Source organism: Danio rerio, chromosome 6, assembly GCF_049306965.1.
Source record: "Danio rerio strain Tuebingen ecotype United States chromosome 6, GRCz12tu, whole genome shotgun sequence".
Classification (NCBI taxonomy): domain Eukaryota; kingdom Metazoa; phylum Chordata; class Actinopteri; order Cypriniformes; family Danionidae; genus Danio; species Danio rerio.
The window spans coordinates 3118815-3141570 of NC_133181.1; the positions used below are offsets into that span (position 1 = coordinate 3118815).

The following is a 22756-nucleotide window of genomic DNA, read 5'->3' on the forward strand; positions in this document are numbered from 1 at the left end:
TCAATCCTGGAGGGCCGGTATACTGGAGAGTTTTGCTCCAATCCTAATCAAACACACCTGAACAAGCTTATCAAGGTCTATACTAGAAACATCCAGGCAGGTGTGTTGAGGCAAGTTGGAGTTAAATCCTGCAGGGACACCGGCCCTCCTGGACCGAGATTGGTGACCCCTGCTCTAGTGTGACTGCAGCTTAAGTCAGGAATGTCCAAACTCGGTCCTGGAGGTCTGGTGTCCTGCAAAGTTTAGCTCCAAGCCCAATCAGACACACCTGGACTATCTAATCAAGCTCTTACTGGGCTTTCTAGAAACATCCTTGCAGGTGTGTTGAGGCAAGTTGGAGATAAAATCTGCAGGACATCAGCCCTCCAAGACCAAGTTTGGACACCCCTGGCCTAAGTGTTTAACCTCAAAACTAAACATCTGTCATATATCAAAAAATCATGTCTGGCATGTGGATGCAAGCTTTATATATTAGTATCTTATAGTATAGAGTTTATAGGCCTATAGACAAAGACAAAATTATTAGCCCTAAATTTGTATTATTTTCTAAATATTTCCTAAATTATTTTTAACAGAGCAATTCATTTGTCACAGTATTTTCTCTATAGATTTCTGGTGGAGAAAGTAATTTATATATATATATATATATATATATATATATATATATATATATATATATATATATATATATATATATGTATATGTGTGTGTGTGTGTGTGTGTGTGTGTGTGTGAAAATATCTAGGAGGGCTACTAATTCTGACTTCAACTGTGTATATAGTTGCAGTTATTCTCTGAATTGTTGGTTAAAACAAATCCTTTCATTCCTGGTGATTATGTATTCATTAACACCCACAAAACGCAAAAGGGAGCTGAAAGTTTCTACCTTAAGAATGTGATTAAATTGAAGAGCCCTCAGAGAAGGTTCATGTATCACCCCGAGATGCTCCTGATGTGCTAATTGGCTCCAGGAGCTCAAAAGGCTCCCAAACCGCTTTCATTTTCACATTCGGCTGCACTATTAGACACCCCCGTGATGTGCTGATGATGCCGAGAGTGTGTGTGATGCCACTTCAGCGTCAGGTGTCAGAAAACACTGCACCATCAGATTAAACACACAGATTTTTATTTACTGATAAAGCAATACAACATGGCAAAATAAATTATGAAAGAAACGTAGATTATCAAGCACTGAGTATTTGTAAGTTACACTAAAGGATGCTGTGATACATTGGTGTCTTTTCGCTAATGTTGATCTTTAAATAAACTGAATTATTAAAATGCACCAGATAAACTCCCAAATTTAAAGTGCATTTTAGTTATTAAAATTGTATTTAATAAACAAGCTAATTTATAATATATTAACATTCAGCAGTTTGGGGCAGCTGGGGATGATTTTTTTTTTGAAAGATACTTTATTTTTTGCTCATTTATGTTTGAAGCAGTTCCTTCAGGATTTTGAGAGATTAAAAAAAAAATAAAGATTTTTTTTTTTTTTACATTTTCAGATCAAAACAGATGCTTTCTCAAAACTATTTAAGCCTTCATAAAATCATTCATTTTCCATCATTTTAGGCTGCAAAAAATAAATAAAATAAATAACAAAAATAAAATATTCATTAAAAATAACATAATGAAAAATTATATATTTTATTTAATTTTATTTAATAATACTTAAGCTTATTTAAAATATACAACTATTCATTTAAAATTTTTTTTTTGCTCATCAAAGCTACATTTGTTTGCTCGAAAATTCAGTAAAATGTGAAATATTATTATTATTATGAAACACTATTTCTATTGTAATGGGTTATAAAATGTGACTTATTTCCACGACTCAAAGATGAATTTTCAGCATCATTACTTCCGTCTTCTTTTTTGTGATCAACGTTTTATTGTCTTTAGATTAACAAAATAAAAGACATTCAAACAAACAAACAGGGGAGGTGGAGCAACAGACATATCAACAATTTTCTATCTGAAAGAAGAGAAGAAAAGGAAAAAAAAAAACCTTTACATGGTCATTCCTTTATATAGGTTAAAATGCAGATAGAAAAACATAGCCATGCATTAATGGTGCTAGGTTTAGCCTTATTAATTTGTGCTATTGTATCTTAGGCCACTATTTTAAGGAGCCTCAGAATTCAAAATGTTTTTGCACACATGTACACAGTAAACCAATTTTGTATGACTGCCTTCTTTGCAGCTGTAAAACCAGCAAACAACATTATCTTCTTTAGTGTACTTAAACAGAAATTAGAATCTTCGAGAAGACATAAAGCAGGTTACTTCAATCTTCCGTCACGTGATCCTCCAGAAAGCATTGTAATATGCTGATTTGATGCTCATTATTATCATTTATATGAATAATTAAATAAAATAATATATAATCTCAATTGTTTTTGTAAAGTATAAAATAATAATTTAGGAAGTTCAAAACAATAGCACTTATTTGAACACATTTATTTGTAGCAATATTTTGAAATATGATAAAATGTCTTTAAAATCAATTTTAGTTTAATGTGAAAGCTTATTAATAGTAATACAACATCTGAAAAGGTACCCTTTAGATATTTAGTGGACTGTAATGAACACAAAACAACACAGGACAAAATGCTAAGTTTTTGTAATGGTCAGTGGAAATTTGTTTACTGCCCCCATTAAACTTTAAATTCAGTAATTTCTTAGCCACATATTTTAAATAACGTGCCAAAACAAGCCAACTCTATTTATTTACAGATATTTTAATTAACATAACTTTTCTTTAAAAAATACAAGTTTTAAAAACTAAAACAAACAAAATGTATGAACAACATACATGTAGGCATAAATGCAATACATTTATTTGTAGCATTATTTTGAAATATGATAAAATGTCTTTAATATCAATTTTAGTTTATTGTGAAAGCTTATTAATAGTAATACAACATCTGAAAAGGTACCCTTTAGATATTTAGTGGACTGTAATGAACACAAAACAACACTGCCACCTAGTGACTAAAACAAAGTCAGCAAGTCTAAAAACACCTTTTATTGAGACCAAATCTAAAAGAATAATCTTCAATCCTGATTGTGATAAAATAATTTAGATAGACGCAAGACTTCAATAAACATGTTTATTGAAAATTCAAAAACAAAAATGGTCTTATTTACCAAACATTGTAGGACAAAAAGCATGAAGCTCATCGGTTGTAAGGATGCATGGACGCAGACTTGATGTTAGTCTTGATGTTGCTGGGGATTTTACCTGTTGAAATGGAAATTGCAGAAATTAGCTTGAATATACAAGTGACTTTTTAAAAAAAAGGAACAGCTCAACTAAAATTGTGAATATTGCGACATCGTTTACTGCCCCTTGTCAAAAACTTATTTGAGTTTCTTTTTTTCTGTTAAACACGTAGATGTTTTGAAAAAAGTTGAAAACCGGTAACCACTGACTTCCATAGTTTTTGTTTTTCCTACAATGGAAGTCAATGGTTACCCATTTCCAACATTTTTCAAAACATATTTTTTAAAATGTTTAATAGAAAAAAAAATCTAATAAGTCAATGATTACCAGTTTCTAACATTTTTCAAAATATCCACTTTTGTGTTCAACAGTAAAAGAAACTTAAAGGCTTGGAACCACTTGAGGGAGAGTAAATAGTGAGTAAATGGTAACACTTTACAGTAAGGTTGTATTAGTTATTGTTAAAGTATGTACTAACATGAACAAATCCTGAACATTGAGTTTATTGCAGTATTTGTTCAATGCAAATTCAATTATTTATTGTTAGTGCATGTTAACTCACAGTGCATTTGTAGTTTAATGATGCATTAGTAAATGTTGAACTATGATTAATAAATGCTGTATAAGTATTCTTCATTATTAGGGTTTCTCCAGGTTTCACAAAGTCACATTTTAGACCATTATGAATGACTTCCACAGGACAAAATGCTAAGTATTTGTAATGGTCAGTGGAAATTTGTTTACTGCCCCCATTAAACTTTAAATTCAGTAATTTCTTAGCCACATATTTTAAATAACGTGTCAAAACAAGCCAACTCTAGTTCCATACAGATATTTATATTAGCATAAAACTTAAAAACTATAAGAAACTAAATGTAAGAACAACATATATGTATGCATAAATACATGGAAAACCTTTACACAAATGTTACTGTAAAGATGTAAGGAAGATAAATAAACCATATTGGTAAATCGAGTTAATTAATTTTATTTTTGTTATACGATTCTGGGTGGTACTGATTGGGTAGCTTTACACAGACAAAGGAAAATTAAGACCAATATTTAAGACCTACAATACCATATTTCAGTGAATTTAAGACTTTTTAAGGCCTAAAATTTAGTTTTTAAAAATTAAAGACCCCACAGACACCCTGTATTGGTTCATGTTAGTAAACACATTAGAACAGAAACCTTACTGTAAAGTATAGGTCTCGAACTTGATTCCTGGAGGGCCGCAGCTCTGCACAGTTTTGCTCCAACCCTAATTACACCCAGCTGATCCAACTAACCAAGGTGTTCAAGACTATTTAAGACTATTAAGCAGCTGTGAGTCCAAGGTGGTTGGAGCTGAATTATGCAGAGCTGCAGTCCTCCAGCAATTGAGTTTGAGACCACTGTTGTTAAGTTTGAGAGTAAGTTGGTATTTTAGTGTGAACTGTCCCTTTAAGAGTAAACTGTGTTTGTGACTGCATTTTATTATGTACCAGGTTGTCCGGGCTGTTGCGGTGCGACCGGTCCACTCATGCCAGCCTGATGACCCGAAGCTCCAGCGATTGTGACCTGCTGTAGTGTCGGACCCGTTTGCATCATGGGCTGCCCAGGGTGACCTGGAGCGACAGGTCCAGGCGGTCTGCATTTCGACAGACCCTTCCCAAAGCCCACTGCTGCCACCAGAGCGTTAGTATCGGCTGGATTGAACGACGGCTTGTTTTGTCTTAAAGCTAAACAGAAACATATTGTGAAAATCAAATGTAAAACAGACTAATACAATCAGTTGTGGGTAACACATTGCAAGTAACATGAGTTATGTGATAATATTATTTTTTAACCCTTCTGTACTGTTCAAATTGACTACACTTTGGTTATGTTGGTGACTCTTTTTGCCCCATTGACTTCCATTATTAATGACATTTTTGATTGCAAAGCCATGACAGCATATAATCCTGCATTCTTGATTGTTGGTGGTTTTCCCCGTTGAGAAGAGGGTACTATTTGTCATTTTTACAGTTCATCATCTGTTGGCAGCATTAACCCTTCAGATAGGCCTGTGCAAACAAGTTTCTGGCTTTTATATGGAGTTCTGTGGAGTAATACTGCAGATTATAGTGTTTGTGCATTAATACACTATTTATGCTTGCTGTGCTCTGAGAGCTGAGGGACTTATTTTGATTTTTTCAGACATATTAAGATAGATTGTACCTCTTTACAACAGGAAAAACCACAAACAATAAGAATATATGCGGTCATGGCTTCACAATCAAAACATGTGATTATAATGAAAGTCAAGGGGGCAAAAACAGTATTTTTAAAAATACATGTGGCTCAGTGGTACATGTATTTTAATGATGCATTAGTAAATGCTGAACTATGATTCATAAATGCTGTACAAGTATTTGTTTAGGGTTTCTGCAGGTTTTACTAAGTCAACATAAGGCTTTTTAGATGATTATGAATGCAATATCAGACTCACAGGATAAAACACTAAGGGTTTTTTCGTAATGGCCAGTGGATTTTTTTTACTGCCCCCATTAAAATTTATCAGCTATTTCTTAGCCACATATTTTAAATAATATTTTTAAAAAGCAAACTCATATATACAGATATTTTTATTAGCATAACAAAAAAAGATACCTAAGAATAACTGGGAACAAGAGTTGGGGATCACCATCAGTGAAATAGAATGAGATTATATACTCAATGTTTTTACATTGCTATTGTGTATGTGCTCAACACAGTTTAATGCAATGCAACCATAATGCAGAGCACACTATAATATGGCAGATTAGCCAAAATATACTCAAATAGATGTAATACTTGTAATAGGTTTTAACAATCTCCAGCAAACACACACACACACACACACACACACACACACATACCCACCTAACAAACCAATGAGGACACATGACTCAACACCCTACCTTTGGGGACTACCCTTTCTGAAGGGTCTAGAGACAAAAGAAAGACATGACTGCACTACTAAAAATGTGCTTATTATGAATATCAGTTGATATTTGCAAAAAAATACTTCTATAAAGACCTGACAAATTACCTTCAAAATGAGGACAGTATTTTATAACTCACCTTTGGGGACATGTACACAAACTCCGGTATAGTCACACTTTGAGGACCGCAGTTATACACAAACTCAGGTTAAAGTATACTTTAAGGACTCAGTTATCTGAATATTTCTAATATAATATTATTAATAATTATAATAATGTTAGTGCAGAGAGACATATGATAAAGTAAATAAGATCACTGAAAATAGACAATTACATTTTTTCCTTCACAAATAACTCAATCTGGTGTCAGAAGGTCATTTGGTGTCAAGTATTGTTCATGAAATGACATATTTCTCTCATAAATAGTATGTGACAGACAGCATGTTAGCAGAATAATACATACAAACTAATTTTAAAAAACAGTAAGGGAGAAGTAAATGGATGACCTTACAGTGAGTTTATGAAGCTCAATGGACACATTAATATCCAATGATATGAGAAGTGATGAAACTCTACTGATAAGTCATATGATGGTTAATATAGTACATCTAAAATCCATTCACACTAAAACCCATACTGTATAAAACAAGGGTTGTGAAGTTCAAATTCATATACACTACCTACTTACATGCGCCATAAGACACGTTTCTCAGTGAAAACAATTACTGGGAAAGTCTTTATACAAATGATTAGTTGAAAGAGGAGTGTCTATAATTAATTTAGTTTAGACTACAATGGAAATACACACATTTGAGGACTCTGTTGATACACACACACACACTGCTTTAGCTACACTTTGGGGACTCAGTTGATACACACATACCTTTGGGGACTCAGTTGATACACACACACCTTTGGGGACCTTGGTGATACACACACACTGCTTTAGCTACACTTTGAGGACTCTGGTGATACACACATACCTTTGGGGACTCTGTTGATACACACACACCTTTGGGGACCTTGGTGATACACACACTGCTTTAGCTACACTTTGAGGACTCTGGTGATACACACATACATTTGGGGACCTTGGTGATACACACACACTGCTTTAGCTACACTTTGAGGACTCGGGTAATACACACATACACCTTTGGGGACCTTGGTGATACACACACACTGCTTTAGCTACACTTTGAGGACTCTGGTGATACACACACACACACCTTTGGGGACACTGGTGATACACACACACTGCTTTAGCTACACTTTGAGGACTCGGGTAATACACACACACACCTTTGGGGACACTGGTGATACACACACACTGCTTTAGCTACACTTTGAGGACTCTGGTGATACACACACACACACCTTTGGGGACACTGGTGACATACACACACACCTTTGGGGACACTGGTGATACACACACACTGCTTTAGCTACACTTTGAGGACTCTGGTGATACACACACACACCTTTTGGGACACCTACAATGATAAACACATAAGAAACAAAGATGCATTAATGTCCTGTTTAGATGAGAGAAGGACCCCCGCGGATGACTATTTCTCTGTGATAAGAGTTTTATTTGTCCATGTTTTGTTCAGTTGAGTGCGGCAGGTCTGATCATAGTCACATAAGTGATAATCAACAAGGTTACATTTGTATTTGCTAAAATCTAACGCAATGTTGTGCTTGGAATAATTCTGTTTATTGTCTTATGAGTTTTATTTTAGACACAGTGTTGCCGACTTGTTGCAGCCATGGCTCTAATTGTATTAGACTTTTGACTAGACCTACAGACAAAACTATTGACTGAGCTCAGTAAAATGTTCTTTGATTATTTATTAATAATCTGTTTAATAACTAAAGCCAAAACAAATGGTAAAATAGTAGTTGTAAATTTATGTAATATGGTTTAAACAATTAAATAAAACATTTTAAATATATAAATATAATATATTTAAAAATAAATAGGTCATGTTTTGAATAACACCCATGTCCATGTTTATCATTCCATCGAATTAAACACAAATAAAACAAACATATTTATTTCAGGGTATATACAGAACTTCTTAAGTTGAATTTAATACCTTTTACTACCTTTTTTAATGCCTTCAAAAAAAATGTAATACCAGCACGACTTAGAGCTGCAACTGTAGTGGCGTAAATTAAATCTTTCTAAATGCAATAACATATTGCAGATAACATATACATTTAAGTAAAGCAGAGGAATTAATCTAGATGTCACAATGGGCCTTTGTTTATAGTTTTTAATCAATGTTATGCATGTCATTAATATCAATAGCCGCTCTTCTAAGAACAGTTCAGTACGGTTATGGTTGTTTCTCCACTGAGCCTGGATCAGTGCGGCACAATTACACACCGTTCTCAGCACGGTTAGACAATCGTGCTGAATCAATGATGACAATAATACTAACAAAGAATTACATTTGTGATTATCATGCTGCCTTGAATGTGGGTTATCTGCTATATAAAGTCCTACTGTTACTTCATGAAGAATAAATGTATAGTTTACATCAAACAAAAATATGTTTTTTTATATGCGAGTTAATTTAATGAATAATATTTCTACTACAAAACAAACAAAAGATTATAATAAATCATTCAATTCAAGGCTAAAAGCTGCAAACAGTCATCAGTAATTAAATAGAAAAAGAATATACATCTCAAAAAAAAAGTCTCACTTCTGCCACTCTTTGAAAGTTTTGATTTTGGTTTGTGTCATTGTAAATGCTCACACTAGTTATGAGCTGATTTACATTTTTCTGTGTTTGTGGAATAAAGCAGGCGAGTCAGCCGACCCAATAAATGAGCAGGCAGAGCAGGATTCTCGCGATGACCAACAGCGCAATGCGGTTCTTTGTTATGAGCTGCAGTTTCAGTGTAAACTTAGAAGGCCTGCTTCTTTGGCGATGATGTGTACAGTATTAGATTTTACATTTAGCGGACATTTGTGCTGAACACGCAGTGAATGCAACGCATCCAGATTCGGCCACCTTCTCCGAAAACACTCGATCTCGGTTGGTGGATCAACATTCACCACATGATAGTGGTCATCTGTGCCATTATTTGTAACTTTAGGTGGGATTTGCAAACCTGTGTACTTTTCACTCTTCAGGCGTTTGCAATTCCTGCAGTCACAAAAGCTCCCTGTCATCTGACAGCGGAAAGCCTTAAGTGATTGACAGCTAATATGAACCATTTTAATGGCCGGGAAAAGCGATTCAGCACATCTTTAGAAAAAATCTAAGCAGGTCGCACTACAACCATTATATGCAGTCGCACACATGCTCCCAAATATATTATGAGGTTGCATAGCTTAATTTTTGGGCGCATATGCAACCAGAATAGTCACAATTTCGAGCCCTGGTGTGTTGACGTTGCGGCTTTGTTGCCAAGTTACCATACCACCTCACGATATCGCTCCGGTCCTACTCTCAACATTTAAATAAATCCACGCAAATTTTAGAATAAAGGCCTGTACTCAACACAAACTGAAAATGTATCTAAAAATCTAAAAATTTATCTTGAGCTCGAAAATGTAATACCTCGTCAGATGACATTAACTACTTTTTAATACTTTTTAATGCCCTTAATTTTGACTAATTTCATTAACTACCTTTCACAACCCCTGCGGACACCCTGTATATTCTGGCTATTTGACAAATCAGTAAATATATGCACTAAAAACAAATTTAAAAAGTCCATAGGCTTCCTTTACCCGTAGGCAAAACTAAAATAGGCTATTAGTAACAAATATAAATAAAAGATAAAAAACTTTTTGTGAAAGCAAGAGATAATCTTGTGAGAGTGCTGTTATAAAAGGAGTCTCAGGTGACCAACAATTGTGCATTACTGCAACACCATTTATTCCAGAACATCTGAGCCACTTTCAGTTCTAAAGTTTTCATTTTTGGTTTTATTTTATTTTTTAAGTCTATTTAAAGCTGCAGTAGGTGATCATCTTCAGAATCATGTGTTGTGCTGGTCGAAAGTCTCTTCACAGTCCAAAAGTAAAGATTAAAGAAAATGATCTAAATGTGTTTATATGTATTTTTATATTCTGGGTAAGGCATAAAACTAAAACATGTTCATCCAATTAAATATTGTCGGGCTGACAATTCTCATAATTCTTATAAGTAGTTCAAACTGTCAGCAAATGTAGATTTGAACCACTGGGCATCTCTTCATGCAGATTCACCATTTGCGTGTGGATGCGTGCATGTGCGCCGCGCGTTTATGTGCAGACGAGCAGTCACAGTTGCGAATCAAATGCTGAATAAAAACCTGTTAAACTCCTGAATCTATATTGGAGTGAGTTTTGCACGCTGGAAGAAGAATAATACCATGACTGAAGTATTTCTGTTAGGCAGGTCATGTTCTGTGTTAAACTCTTTTAGTCACACAGAGCTGATGTAGATTGTGTTGTTATAAATGGGTTATTTGCACAGAAGTGTTGTTCAGCCACTGAAATCTCCCCGTGAAAGATTGATGCGACTATTTTCAGTTTCATAAGGTCCTTTTACAGCATTGATAAAGTAGATTTATATTTAGTTTAACAACAAAACATCAGTAAATAGAGCTATTCGGCCTAGCCTACTTTACTGAGCTGAAGATGCTTTTCTATTTATATTGGGTCATTTCTGAACAATGACAGCCTGTGATGCGCTCTTTATATTGTTCACCACTACTCTGAATATTCATGTGAAATAGCATGCAAATATGGTTTAGTAATAAGTGTAATTCCTGCACACCACCGGCCAAACACTAGCTACATTTATAAATGGTGAATGACATGATCTAGTGGGTTGTCCACTGCCATCTTTACGATGAGCATTCGTGTTTTAGGAGGCGTGGCTTTGGATGGCAGGGAAGGGACTGTGTTTCAAAGATATTATGCCAACCGGTTAGCATTTTGGCAGATCACCTACTGCACCTATAACTTGTTTGTTAATTAAATCCTGTTTTGTTATTTAGCCTATTATTTTTAAGTAACAGTGAAGTTGCATATTAACTTGATATGCAAAGAATGGGAAATAAATTCTTTTTGACATGCTGATTTTGGTAAAAATTGTGAATATAGGTAATACTCGCCTTGCAATTTTAAAATCATTGTATTTTTTTTCCTTTGAGCAGGCAATTTTCAGTTTAAATGATTGCTGCTGCAGTCTGAAAGTCTCGGTTAGGCAATGCTGACGGACACAGCTAAAGCTGGACAAATTACAGTTAATTGATTATTAATTCTGATAAGAATAACATCAACAACAAGATAATATTAATAATAAGTCTTTTATTTAAAAATGAATTTAACACATGTAATAGGTCTACATAAATGTGAAACGAACCAAACATCATCTTTAAAATAGTCAGGCCTCAGCTCTCTGTGATATCTCTCCCTATCATCGATACACAACACTAGTGTCAATCGGCACAACCCTATCTTGTAGTAAACATAACTCCAAACTGCAATATGGTCATTTAAATGTCGTTCACGCATCGACGTTCAGGGGTTCGAATCGAGATCGCCATCTTTTTACGATTAACTATGCAGTCCAACTATCACTTGCCAGTAATTAACCAATCTTTTATAGTAAAATCTGTATGTGTACTATTGGTCATACTGTATGAATTAACTCCAGAATATCTGGCATGTGAAAATACATAATTGAGCTATCCTTTCATCTTTAAATAAATTGCTTTAAGACACAATTGTATGATGTTATATAGTTAGAACAAGATTACATTTTAAATAAACCTGCCAAAGGGTCTGTCTTACCTTGTTCTGGTTACTCTGCCCTGTTCACTTAGCAGCAAATATCACTAGATAGGCTACCTGGTGCCTGAATGAAAGGGTTACCGTCTTATTCCCTGATCTTCTTGCTTTGTCTGACTGTTGTGGCTCAGTTTGTTTGTGAGGATCACTCATCTTCACGTTGTCCAAAGCAGGTGAGGAGACAGAACATTATGGGACTGGATGTCAGAAAAAAAACAGAGAATATCGAAATCAGAAATATTTGTCAAGACAGAACAAGTATATTCTTCTATTTCTATATTCAGGGTTTCTGCAGATATCATAATGTCAAATTTAAGACTTATTAAGACCTTTTTAAGACCATTAAGTATTAAATTTAGGACCTATATCGCAATATCAAAAACACGCATACACATAAAGAGATCAGAAGAAGAAGAAACAGACAGTAAAATCTGACAAATAAACAGAGAAGTAAAAAGCTTCTGGAACTAGGTCATATCATTAATATCATTCAGGATAATCGTTTTTAATTATTTTATAATTAATTATAAAGATTTTTATAACCATTCAAGATTTTTTAAATACATTTTTTATCTAAATGATGCATCACATGCTTTTCTTCATATCTCAGACAGTTCTACCCATTAAAGTTAAATATTAATGGCAACAGATTTTGGGTTGCTCTACAATTATATTTTTTATTAAGGCAGAAATAAAAACAGAAAACAAGTACACTCACTAAAAATATTGAGGTTTTTTATTTTTTATTTTGCCCACTCAACAATTCACACATGACTTTCTGGCTAGTTTAGTTATTACCAATAAAGCCTAGAAATTGGGCATCAATATACTGTAAACTGATACATATATTCATACATTCCTTTCCAGTTGAAGTCAGAATTATTAGCCCCCCTGTTTATTTTTCCCCAATTCCCGTTTAATGGAGCAGATTTTTTTTTCAACACATTTCAAACATAATAGTTTTAATAACTCATCTCTAATAACAGATTTATTTTCTGTTTGCCATGATGACAGTAAATAATATTTGACTAGATATTTTTGAAGACACTTCTATACACCTTAAAGTGACATTTAAAAGCCTAATTAGGTTAATTAGGTGAACTTGGCAGGTTAGGGTAATTAGGCAAAATTTTGTTACTTAATTTTAGTTTGTAACTTGTAAATTGTTTTAAATTCGAAATTGTAATATAGGTCTATACATTAGTGTAAAACCTATGCATGATGGAAAAACATTCTGTAATATTAAAACCAACTGGGTCTACACTTTTGCATGGCCTCTTTTTTTAAACAAACTTATCCCTCAGGTTTTTCCAAACTTTTACAAAAACTGTCGTCCTTTCCCACTGCTGTTGCAATTTCTAGCCAAAAAGAATTGGTCATCTGGTTCTACTTCTCCCTATGATCACGCATGGACTGATCATAAAGAAGATGTGTGTATAGGGCTGGATGATATGACAAATATCACGATATACTTCTTAATTTCGGTCGATATGATATAATTCCGATATCGATATGGACAATATTAAAAAGACATAAAAAAACTGCCAAGAACGCACACAATAGATGTCTGTACCTACAAATGTCTGCAAACTGAATTTGCAAAGTCTATAATACCTCCAGGCTCTTATAACTTTTCTTTTAATAAAAAGGTTTAAAAAAATTTTACTTGTTAACTTTTTCAAATGTTCACTCTCTTTTTTGTATTTAGCCTTTACAAACAGACATATATATATATATATATACACACACACACACACACACAGGGCTTTACATTAACACCCGGCAACACGCCAAATTCAGGTAGATTTCAGCTTTGGCGTGTTAGACAGTCACTCCCACAAGCCACTTTGCCTGGTTGAAAATAATTTTTTTTCAATTTTTTAGTTGTCCTAAAAGCAGGGTTCGACAATATAAGGATGACCCAATATGCGTGCAAATGTGATCTTAGAATCGAGAAGTAAAATAATTGTGATCACGTGAGCAGAAGAAAGCAAGTGAATACCAAATGAGAGGATGATCATTAGCCACGACAGATTACTGTAAATATTTTTGATACATGACAATAGTTATTTTTTTAAAAGTCAATTGCTTTTCTTTCTTTTTTAAGAAATGTTTTATTAAATAAAAAGTATAGTATACAGCTATATTTTGCTTGTTTTGACACATTAAACATTTGTGTCTAAGAAATAATTATTGTTTTGTATGGTTATAGAGATAAATTTGGTAAACCGTTAATTTTGAGCTCTAAAAAAAGTCATGCTAGTCGTGCAAACACTATGAAACCATGACTCCTTTGCTCATGCTCATTGAGCAACCTCATACTCGACACACAAAAAGTGAAATGATTGAGAACACGTGGACATAACACAAAATTTAAATCAAGTAATTTTAGCATGTCAACGTCAAACTTATGCATATAAAATATATTTTTCCAACAACAAAATTGTGGATAGTGAAAATGCAGAGTGGCTAGTAAAGTTGGAAATCTACTAGCCACAGTGGCTGGTGATCAAAAAAGTTAATGTCAAGCCCTGTGCAAATATATATATATATATATATATATATATATATATATATATATATATATATATATATATATATATATATATATATATAGCTTGTTCATTCACATCTGTATTCAGGGCACACTTCAGGGCAAACTTTCTGCGACGTAGCTAACCAACTGCTGTGCTAAGCGCTGGCAGCGTGTCTGTGATGTCACATGAGTGATGACGTACATCATGCTCTTTCTGATGGCTGAGCACTGACCGTCACTCAGTGACAAATGTTGCAATCTAGGGATGTAACGGTATTGTAAATACCGTCATACCGCAATATAAATTTTTTCCGATATTAGCGTAGTCGCATGACTCGATAAAACTATAGGTCTTCTGAGAAAATTTGCTCAGGCGAATGAAGCGAACGGGAGGTAGTGGAAACTACAATTCCCATCAGCCCTGGGGTTGCCATCATTCTTTGCGGTCTGTTGTCGCTACAGATCCAGTAATGCGGAAATGAAGTGTGCTGCTAGAAGCGAGGATGAAAAAGACCTGGAAATGATCGAACATAAAGCGGGTGTTGTCGCCGCGCGCGTACTGAATAGCGGTGTTGTCGCGCGCGTACTGAATAGCGGTGTTGTCGCGCGCGTACTGAATAGCGGTGTTGTCGCGCGTGTTCTGATCAGCTGTGTTGTCGCGCGCGTACTGTAAAGCGGGGAGGGGGGGTTGAGCGCGCATACTCAAGAGCGGTGTTGTCGCGCGCCTACTGAAGAGCGGCACGGAGGGTGTGTCGCGTCGCGGGGGCACTTTTGATCATTTTGGAAGGGCACTTTCTATCCAAGACTAAAAAGGGCATGTGCACTGCACAGGTTGAGCCCTATGTGTGCACGTGCCTGCAAGTTGGGGAATACGACTAATAGTATGGGGACTGCATGGGGACTGCAGAAACACAGCACACTGTTCAGATTGATGCAGACATTGACTTGTACCGCAAAGAGATCTCTATCTCACTCATGGCTTGTCCTCTCAAGTGGGGGAAAGACAATGCACAACGTTACCCCACTGCTGTCAACATGGGCCAAGTCATATCTCTGTCCCAGAAACCTCAGTCCTAAATGAGAGGGGTTTTTTTCTGTTGCAGGGGACATTGTAAATACCCAGAGATACCAGCTTTTACCAGATTATAGTTATAAGATAATTTTCCTTAAAACCCATCTCTATCTAAGTGAGTGAGTGAGTGATTAAATGTTGAATGTGATGAGTTTTCAACAATACTAAATTGAAACTTTATTTTTTTACATGGTTTAATTTTTTTTTGTTATTAAAATTGAAGTTCCTGTTTCAAAGCTTACAGATAGATGGCTAATTTGTATGTCATTGACACTTTTGGCACTTTTTTGGAGTATTTTCATGAGTTTTGTTTTTCCTGTAAATGATTCAATAAATACCGTACCGTGACATTCATACCGAGGTATTACCGTACCGTGAAATTCTGATACCGTTACATCCCTAATGCAATCTATAAGATCTTAAAAATATAATTATTTTATATATATATATATATATATATCTATAATATATATAATCATTGTCCAGCCCTAATGGGTGTATCAATGGGTGTATCAATGGGCATGCATCAAGTTTATATATGCGCAAGTTTCATACATGTTTTGAACATAGTATAGGTTTATATGCGAGTAATTTATATGCTCGTGTTGATAAGCAAAGTTTTATTTAGATCCTACACGGTGCCTCATAGCCATCTGTGTCGGGAAGGTGGATGGTGAGGCGACAGGTTGACTTAAACTTAAATGATGCCTCATCTTCTGTCATTGCTTCTGACTCTCAGTATGTTCTATCGGGTGGAACAGATTTGATGTGTTTCCGCTGTTAGTCGGCAGACTCGGCACCACTCTACCGCACATTTTGCAGAGCACCGAAACTAAACGTTTATCGAAACTTAAAAAGCTGAATCACTTCCACACCACTGCATTCATCTTTCCTCTCTCATCAACTAATTTGTCTGCATTCTTAGTTGTGGAAGCTTGTTCATTCACATCAGTATTCAGGGCACACATTTTGTAGCATTTTGTAGCATTCTGCGACGGAGCAGCTTAACTAACTTCTGAGCGCTGGCAGTGGCAGCGTGTCTGTGATGTACGTCATCACGCAAGTGACATCACGCTCATTCTGAGCACGAAAAAGTCATTCAGTGACAAATGATACAAGGTATAAGATCTTATCTATAATAAAACAGATGTATGCAAATGTATATCGAAATACCGGAAATGGGTTTAAAAATCATCACTGTTATTGAAAAAAATCTATCGCGATATATATTGATATCGAATTATTGTCCAGCCCTATGTGTGTACAGTCATACCTGTTTCAGACAAAATCTCTTCAAAGTGTTTCATATTCAATTCAAATCAAATTTGAACCGCACGAACTGAAAAAACATTTTGTGAGCTCTGCCAGCCAAAATCATGTCGCGGCTGGCAGACCTCCATAAACACAGTGATGACATCACATTTACCGCGCGCACTGAGTTCAATAACAGAAAGCTGATTAGCAATTGTCGGTATAGGGCATGTCGGTCTTATTTGTAGTTGTAATAACGCAAATTACAATTGGACTAGTGAAATAAAGAACTACAACACCCTGAAAACCTAGCAACAACAACAAAAAAAGAATTTAAATGAGTTTTAGATGTAGCGTTACATGGACATCGCAAAAATAAGACCTGTGCAAAAATATTTTAGATCTAGAACAGTGAATTTAGGACTTTTGAAGGCCTTAAATTTCGATTTTTTAATTTTAGAATTTTTAAGACCCCGCGGAAACCCTGTATATTCCTTCTGACCATACTTATACATGTCAGTCAGTATTGCTATTTTGACTGTCAATATTACAGAATAAAGCATCCGTATAATTATGGTTGAATTTTATGTTTCATAATATAGACAATTGGTAAGTGAACCTACTGATTTCTGTAGACTCATACTACTGACCCCTACTCACCATAACCAGAATCTCCATAATTGTAGGTTATATCTTCTCCTGGAAGTATGTTGCACACAGCAAAGATATGATTTTCATTTTGCAGTTAGGAGCTTTGTGGTCATCATTTACAAGTCTCCCTAAAGACCCATCTTCTTTCGATGCATCCATGCTGTAAAACATAAAACAATCACTAAGCATAAAATACAAACAATTTTTAAAGTTTATACATTTAAGATGTACTATTTTTTTTCTGTGACCATCTTCAAAGAGGTGTTAACAATAGTATCGAGAATTCATTCTATTTTAAAACTTGCTAATTATTTCACTAAAAACTACAGATTTGATTATAAGTGTTAATTTACATTTCACTTCTCAATTCCTGTAAAATATTTTTTATGTCTGTGAGGAACATTTTTTACGAAATTGCAATCAAATATGGGAACTGATTGTAATCAGAATGATCAGAATCAGAAATACTTAAATTTTGAGACGCATAATATATTATCGGCCATATCAATATCAGCCGATAAATGCTTTTTTTTTATGTTATGGTCATCAGTCTGATATCAAAATATGGCCGATATATTTAAGCTGATAGATTACAGAATTGCCTGCCTTGCACATGCGTGGGTCGAACTTGTTCAGAGTTGTGCAGTGCTTGGACATTATTGTTGGGTGATACACAATTTTCATATCATCCACCTTTGAGATCACCTATCATGATACTATAGCATAGGCCAGGGGTCACCAATCTTATTTCTAGAGGTCCAGTGCCCTGCAGGGTTTAGCTCCAACTTGCCTTAACACACCTGCCTGGGTGTTTCAAGTATACCTAGTAAGACCTTGTTTAGCTTGTTCAGGTGTGTTTGATTTGGGTTAGAGCTAAAACCAGCAGAACACCGGCCCTCCAAGAACAAGTTTGGTGATCCCTGGCATAGGGGCACGGCAGTGTTATGTTTGCTTATTTGCTCATTTATTTAACCACATCTAAACATATTTAATAACCTTTCGGCTAATCATACTCACCACCCAAACTTGTACTCAAGAACAAAATCCCCTCTGAATAAAGCTTCAGTGGTGAAAACTCATCCTCCTAAACAAAAGACGTTCATTAGCTGCAGTTTGTTGAAAATTAATTATCATTGGTTCATAATTGCATTTTTTGAGTTTGCATTAAATTCTACTGACTTTTGTGTTTTTATTTGAACTAATTGTTCTACTTGTCCTGTATGCTTCTCAAGCTTTATGAGAAGTGTCATTCATGTCTTTTCAGGTGCACTCAGAGGGCAATCGCCTGTTATGTCATGTCATTCAGCTTTTAATTGTTAGCATGATGTAGGTCTTTGAAATAATATTTATACAATATAGTTATAATGACATGTATAGATGATTAAACCAGTGTGTTTAAACTAGTTTTAAATTTGTTTGTTTTTGTAGTTTGGGCCAAAACAAATGTTTGTTGCAATTTTAATAGTTTAAGTTCATTTGATTGACTATTTAAAAATCTGTGGATATTATCAATGCATTTATTGGATAAAATAACATTGCTACCTTTTACTGTAAAAAGTCCCCATCCCCAGAAGTGATTAAGGTTACACAGTCATATATATAAATGTGTAAAAGATGAAGCACTATGAATATATATTTAAAAGAAAATATGTCAAATAAATGACCAGATCTCTGTGTGGAGCACTGGCTGTTGTCAGACTCCTTGTGCAAACAAAAAATTCTCTGAATAATTACAATATATAGCTAAATGTATTTGAAAACATAGACATACTATTGAAAATTAATACTTTAATTCATTAGTCGTACTTCTGTGGGTATTTTGGTTAAAGTAACCTAAAAGTAATACAAAAGTAGTGTAATGCATTTCTGAGATATTAATATTGTCATGTAACCAATTACAAAAAAAGAAATGGCAGTAACTTTTATTATATATATATATATATACTGTAATGCATTTCATTTTGGAAGTAACTTGCCCAACTGTGTTCGCTATTGTTTGTTAGCACAAAGATTAGATATTAACGGGGATTTGGAACAAAATTGTTTATGCACAATGGGCTCTCTGCACAGCTAGAGTTTTAAAGCCAACGATAAACTTCCGGTGATAGCTTAATGTGGATATTTTCAATTTCACAAAGTTGTTTGTACATCATCAGTGTTGTAATGTTATTACAATACATTCAGTTAAACAGACTAAAGCATTCATTTAGTTGTTCAAGCGTAAAATTAGATGAACGATGGTATAACCACTAGCGCCGTCAGTATAGCAAAAGGCTAGCGCAGAAATTCCATTGAAAATACTGGGTAAAGTCTAAATCGAATACGTGGCCGGCTGGTATGTGCTATGCACATCCATATAGCAGCATTTTTATGACACTGTATAATAGGCGACGCAGTGGCACAGTAGGTAGTGCTGTTGCCTCACAACAAGAAGGTTGCTAGTTCAAGCCTGGGTCAGTTGGTGTTTCTGTGTGGAGTTTGCATGTTCTCCCTGTATTCGCGTGGGTTTCCTCGGGGTGCTCCGGTTTCCCCCACAGTCCAAAGACATGTGGTACAGGTGAACTGGGTAAGATAAAAATTGTCTGAAGTGTATGAGTGTGAATGAATGTGTGTGGGTTTCTTAGTGATGGGTTGCAGCTGGAAGGGCATCCGCCGTGTAAAACATATGCTGGAATAGTTGGCGGTTCATTCTGCTGTGGCGACCCCAGATTAATAAAAGGACTAAGCTGAAAAGAAAATGAATGAATGAATGTATAACAATAATGAATATTTTTACAGTACTGTGACGGTTGGGTTTAAGGTTGGGGTGAAGGTAGGCTTTAAAAAATAAAATGTATTGGGTATTTTAATAAATAGCAGCATAAATAATACTCAATACAACTACTGTTTTTACGTTACTGTAACAGTTGGATTTAGGGTTGGGGTGGGGATAGACGTTAATAAAATACAACAAATGTGAAATTTAAGAAATAATATAAATAGTTTTCGTTAACTTTCGGCTGCAACCATATCTGATCTAGCAACAACCAAAATACAGGGTAAAAAACTCATATTTTAAAGACATGGCGGGGGGAAATGGACTTTAATGCAGTGCTTCTTGTCCGATCTGAAACCCACTTCATATCATAAATATAACAGGTAGTGAAGATTACTGATTTTTAAAGAAATCAGATCTTAAACGTGACAATTTTGAAATGGAAAGATGTCATTGGAAGCCATTGGAGTGCCTGGCTGAAAATTAAAAGTCTGGTGATCTGTAAAATATTTTACAACATTACAGATACATTAAAAACTAATTTAAGTGTGTGTATGGTTTGCATTGGTTACTTTAACAATTATAATAGCAAAAATAATTAATGTAGTGCTTTGTTGTATATACACATGTTCAGAGTTAATAAATGTTTCAACCCAATTTAATTGCAAAAGTATGATAAAGTACAACAGGTAACACTTTAAAATAAAATTAATGGATTAAAGTCAACGGTGAGAAAAAAAGCCAGATTCATTACAGTTACTGTGCTAATATAGGATAAAATAATACAACTGAATATTATTAGTTATTATCCCCATTTAGTAAAACGACTAACTTTAGTAAAACGATAGTAATCAGATTACTATAATTTTAACACATACATAAGCATTAAGAAATGATCATCACCTAAGATTAACATTAAACTTTACCAATACTTTTAATTAACTAATGTTTACTATTAAAGCCTTCTTGCACAGAGTTAATGTACAGTACAACTGACCTATAAATATTTTAAATTTTAGTAACAGTTTCAGTTAATATTTCAACCTGTAGTAGGCCAGATGAACTTGAAAATATTATTGAAAAACAATTAAGTCTCTTAGAATGTTGCACTGTTAACAATACCACTGCAACACAACATGGATTTTACTAAAAAGAACTGTAAAAGTTTACATAATAAATAATTATTCAATGTATTTTGAGTTCCCATGATGTCAATATTGTACATGTTCATTATCAGAGAGATAGAGTGTTTGTGAGTATAACTTACCTTTGTAATTGTTGATGAATTGCACTTGCAGGTTTGTCACTTTTACAACAAATGTAATGTTCTGCATCCTCTTGAGGTATTTTACGCTTTCTGTTTTTTCTTAATCCCAGCATGAAGACAAAGGGCATGTTTCCTATAAAGACTTTACGAAAAAATAAATATAATAAATTATATTATGCTAATAAATAACATAATAATAATAGCATAATACATTTTATATATTGTCTATTGTTCTGCTGAACCCAAATGATTTCACATAGATCTAGAAATGTACTTCTATCTAAAAATTTAAATCAGAAATTAAATCATAATGTAATTAAAAACAGAATAGGTAGGATGTAAATCACATCCAAGATTAATTTTCCTATATTAGTTAAACAAAGCTATAAATACATTGTTATTTAGACTGAAAACAGGGCTAGACCCACATGAACCATTTTCATGTTTTTGTAACTTTACACACCTCAAAATTATATATACTTTGATATAATAAAGACGTTATATATATATATATATATATATATATATATATATATATATATATATATATATATATATATATATATATAATGTTCTGTGCGTTTGGGCAAGCTAATTAACATCATTAAAAGGCTTATTTACTTAAAGTAATTTAAAATAATCACCATATTAAACAAAAAATAAAGATTTTATTTTTGGGGCAACCACACAAGCACACGCAAGCACTATTTTGATCAACAGAAATGTAGTGTGTTAAACAGTATACAGCTAACATTGCTATTAAATACATTTCAACAAATATAATCGACAAAGGAATATAAGCACTAAACATACATCTTACAAAGGCAATGTTTTGTCGTGTAAGCAGTAATTATGCATTTAAATACATAAATTGATTTACCTGCTCTCCCAGGAGAGATGAGTTCGCGGGAAAAGGCGTCTCCAATTGATTGCGTCATTAGCACGTGTTTGCAAATGCCGCGCGTTCATGAGTTGAATGAGGCGCTGTGGGGATGTGTGCTTAACACACACACACATACACACGAACAGAGGGGTGGGGGAGGGAAACTGCAGCAGGTTCAACTTGGAGTTTGCAAAATGTATGCATCCACGTGTTGAAGTGTTCACATATTTGTTTTATGTTGAACATGCTCTTTTCATTTGACTTTTTTTTTTTAGAAAACCTGATTTTCTTTGATTATGGTGCACTTTAATTTAATCTCCAAATAAGTAAATAAATAAATATATATATATATATAATAAAAATA

General features: G+C 34.3%; 1 protein-coding gene and 1 long non-coding RNA gene across 2 annotated transcripts in view; both read right to left on the reverse strand.

The window, feature by feature from the left end:
• Positions 1-2724: 2724 nt before the first annotated feature.
• The window catches only part of med8 (mediator complex subunit 8), a 32570-nt gene continuing 12538 nt past the window's right edge, over positions 2725-22756 (reverse strand). Inside the window, 2 exon segments of the mRNA NM_207083.1 lie at positions 2725-3247; positions 4714-4950. Coding sequence (NP_996966.1) covers positions 3183-3247; positions 4714-4950 — 302 coding nt within the window. The 3' untranslated portion in view covers positions 2725-3182.
• On the reverse strand, positions 11477-22439 carry LOC101882644 (uncharacterized). Its single transcript, XR_002459020.3, has 5 exons — positions 22390-22439; positions 21510-21651; positions 18505-18571; positions 17497-17647; positions 11477-12174 (listed from the first exon to the last, which is right to left on the reverse strand). It is a non-coding gene; the product is annotated as an uncharacterized lncRNA (long non-coding RNA).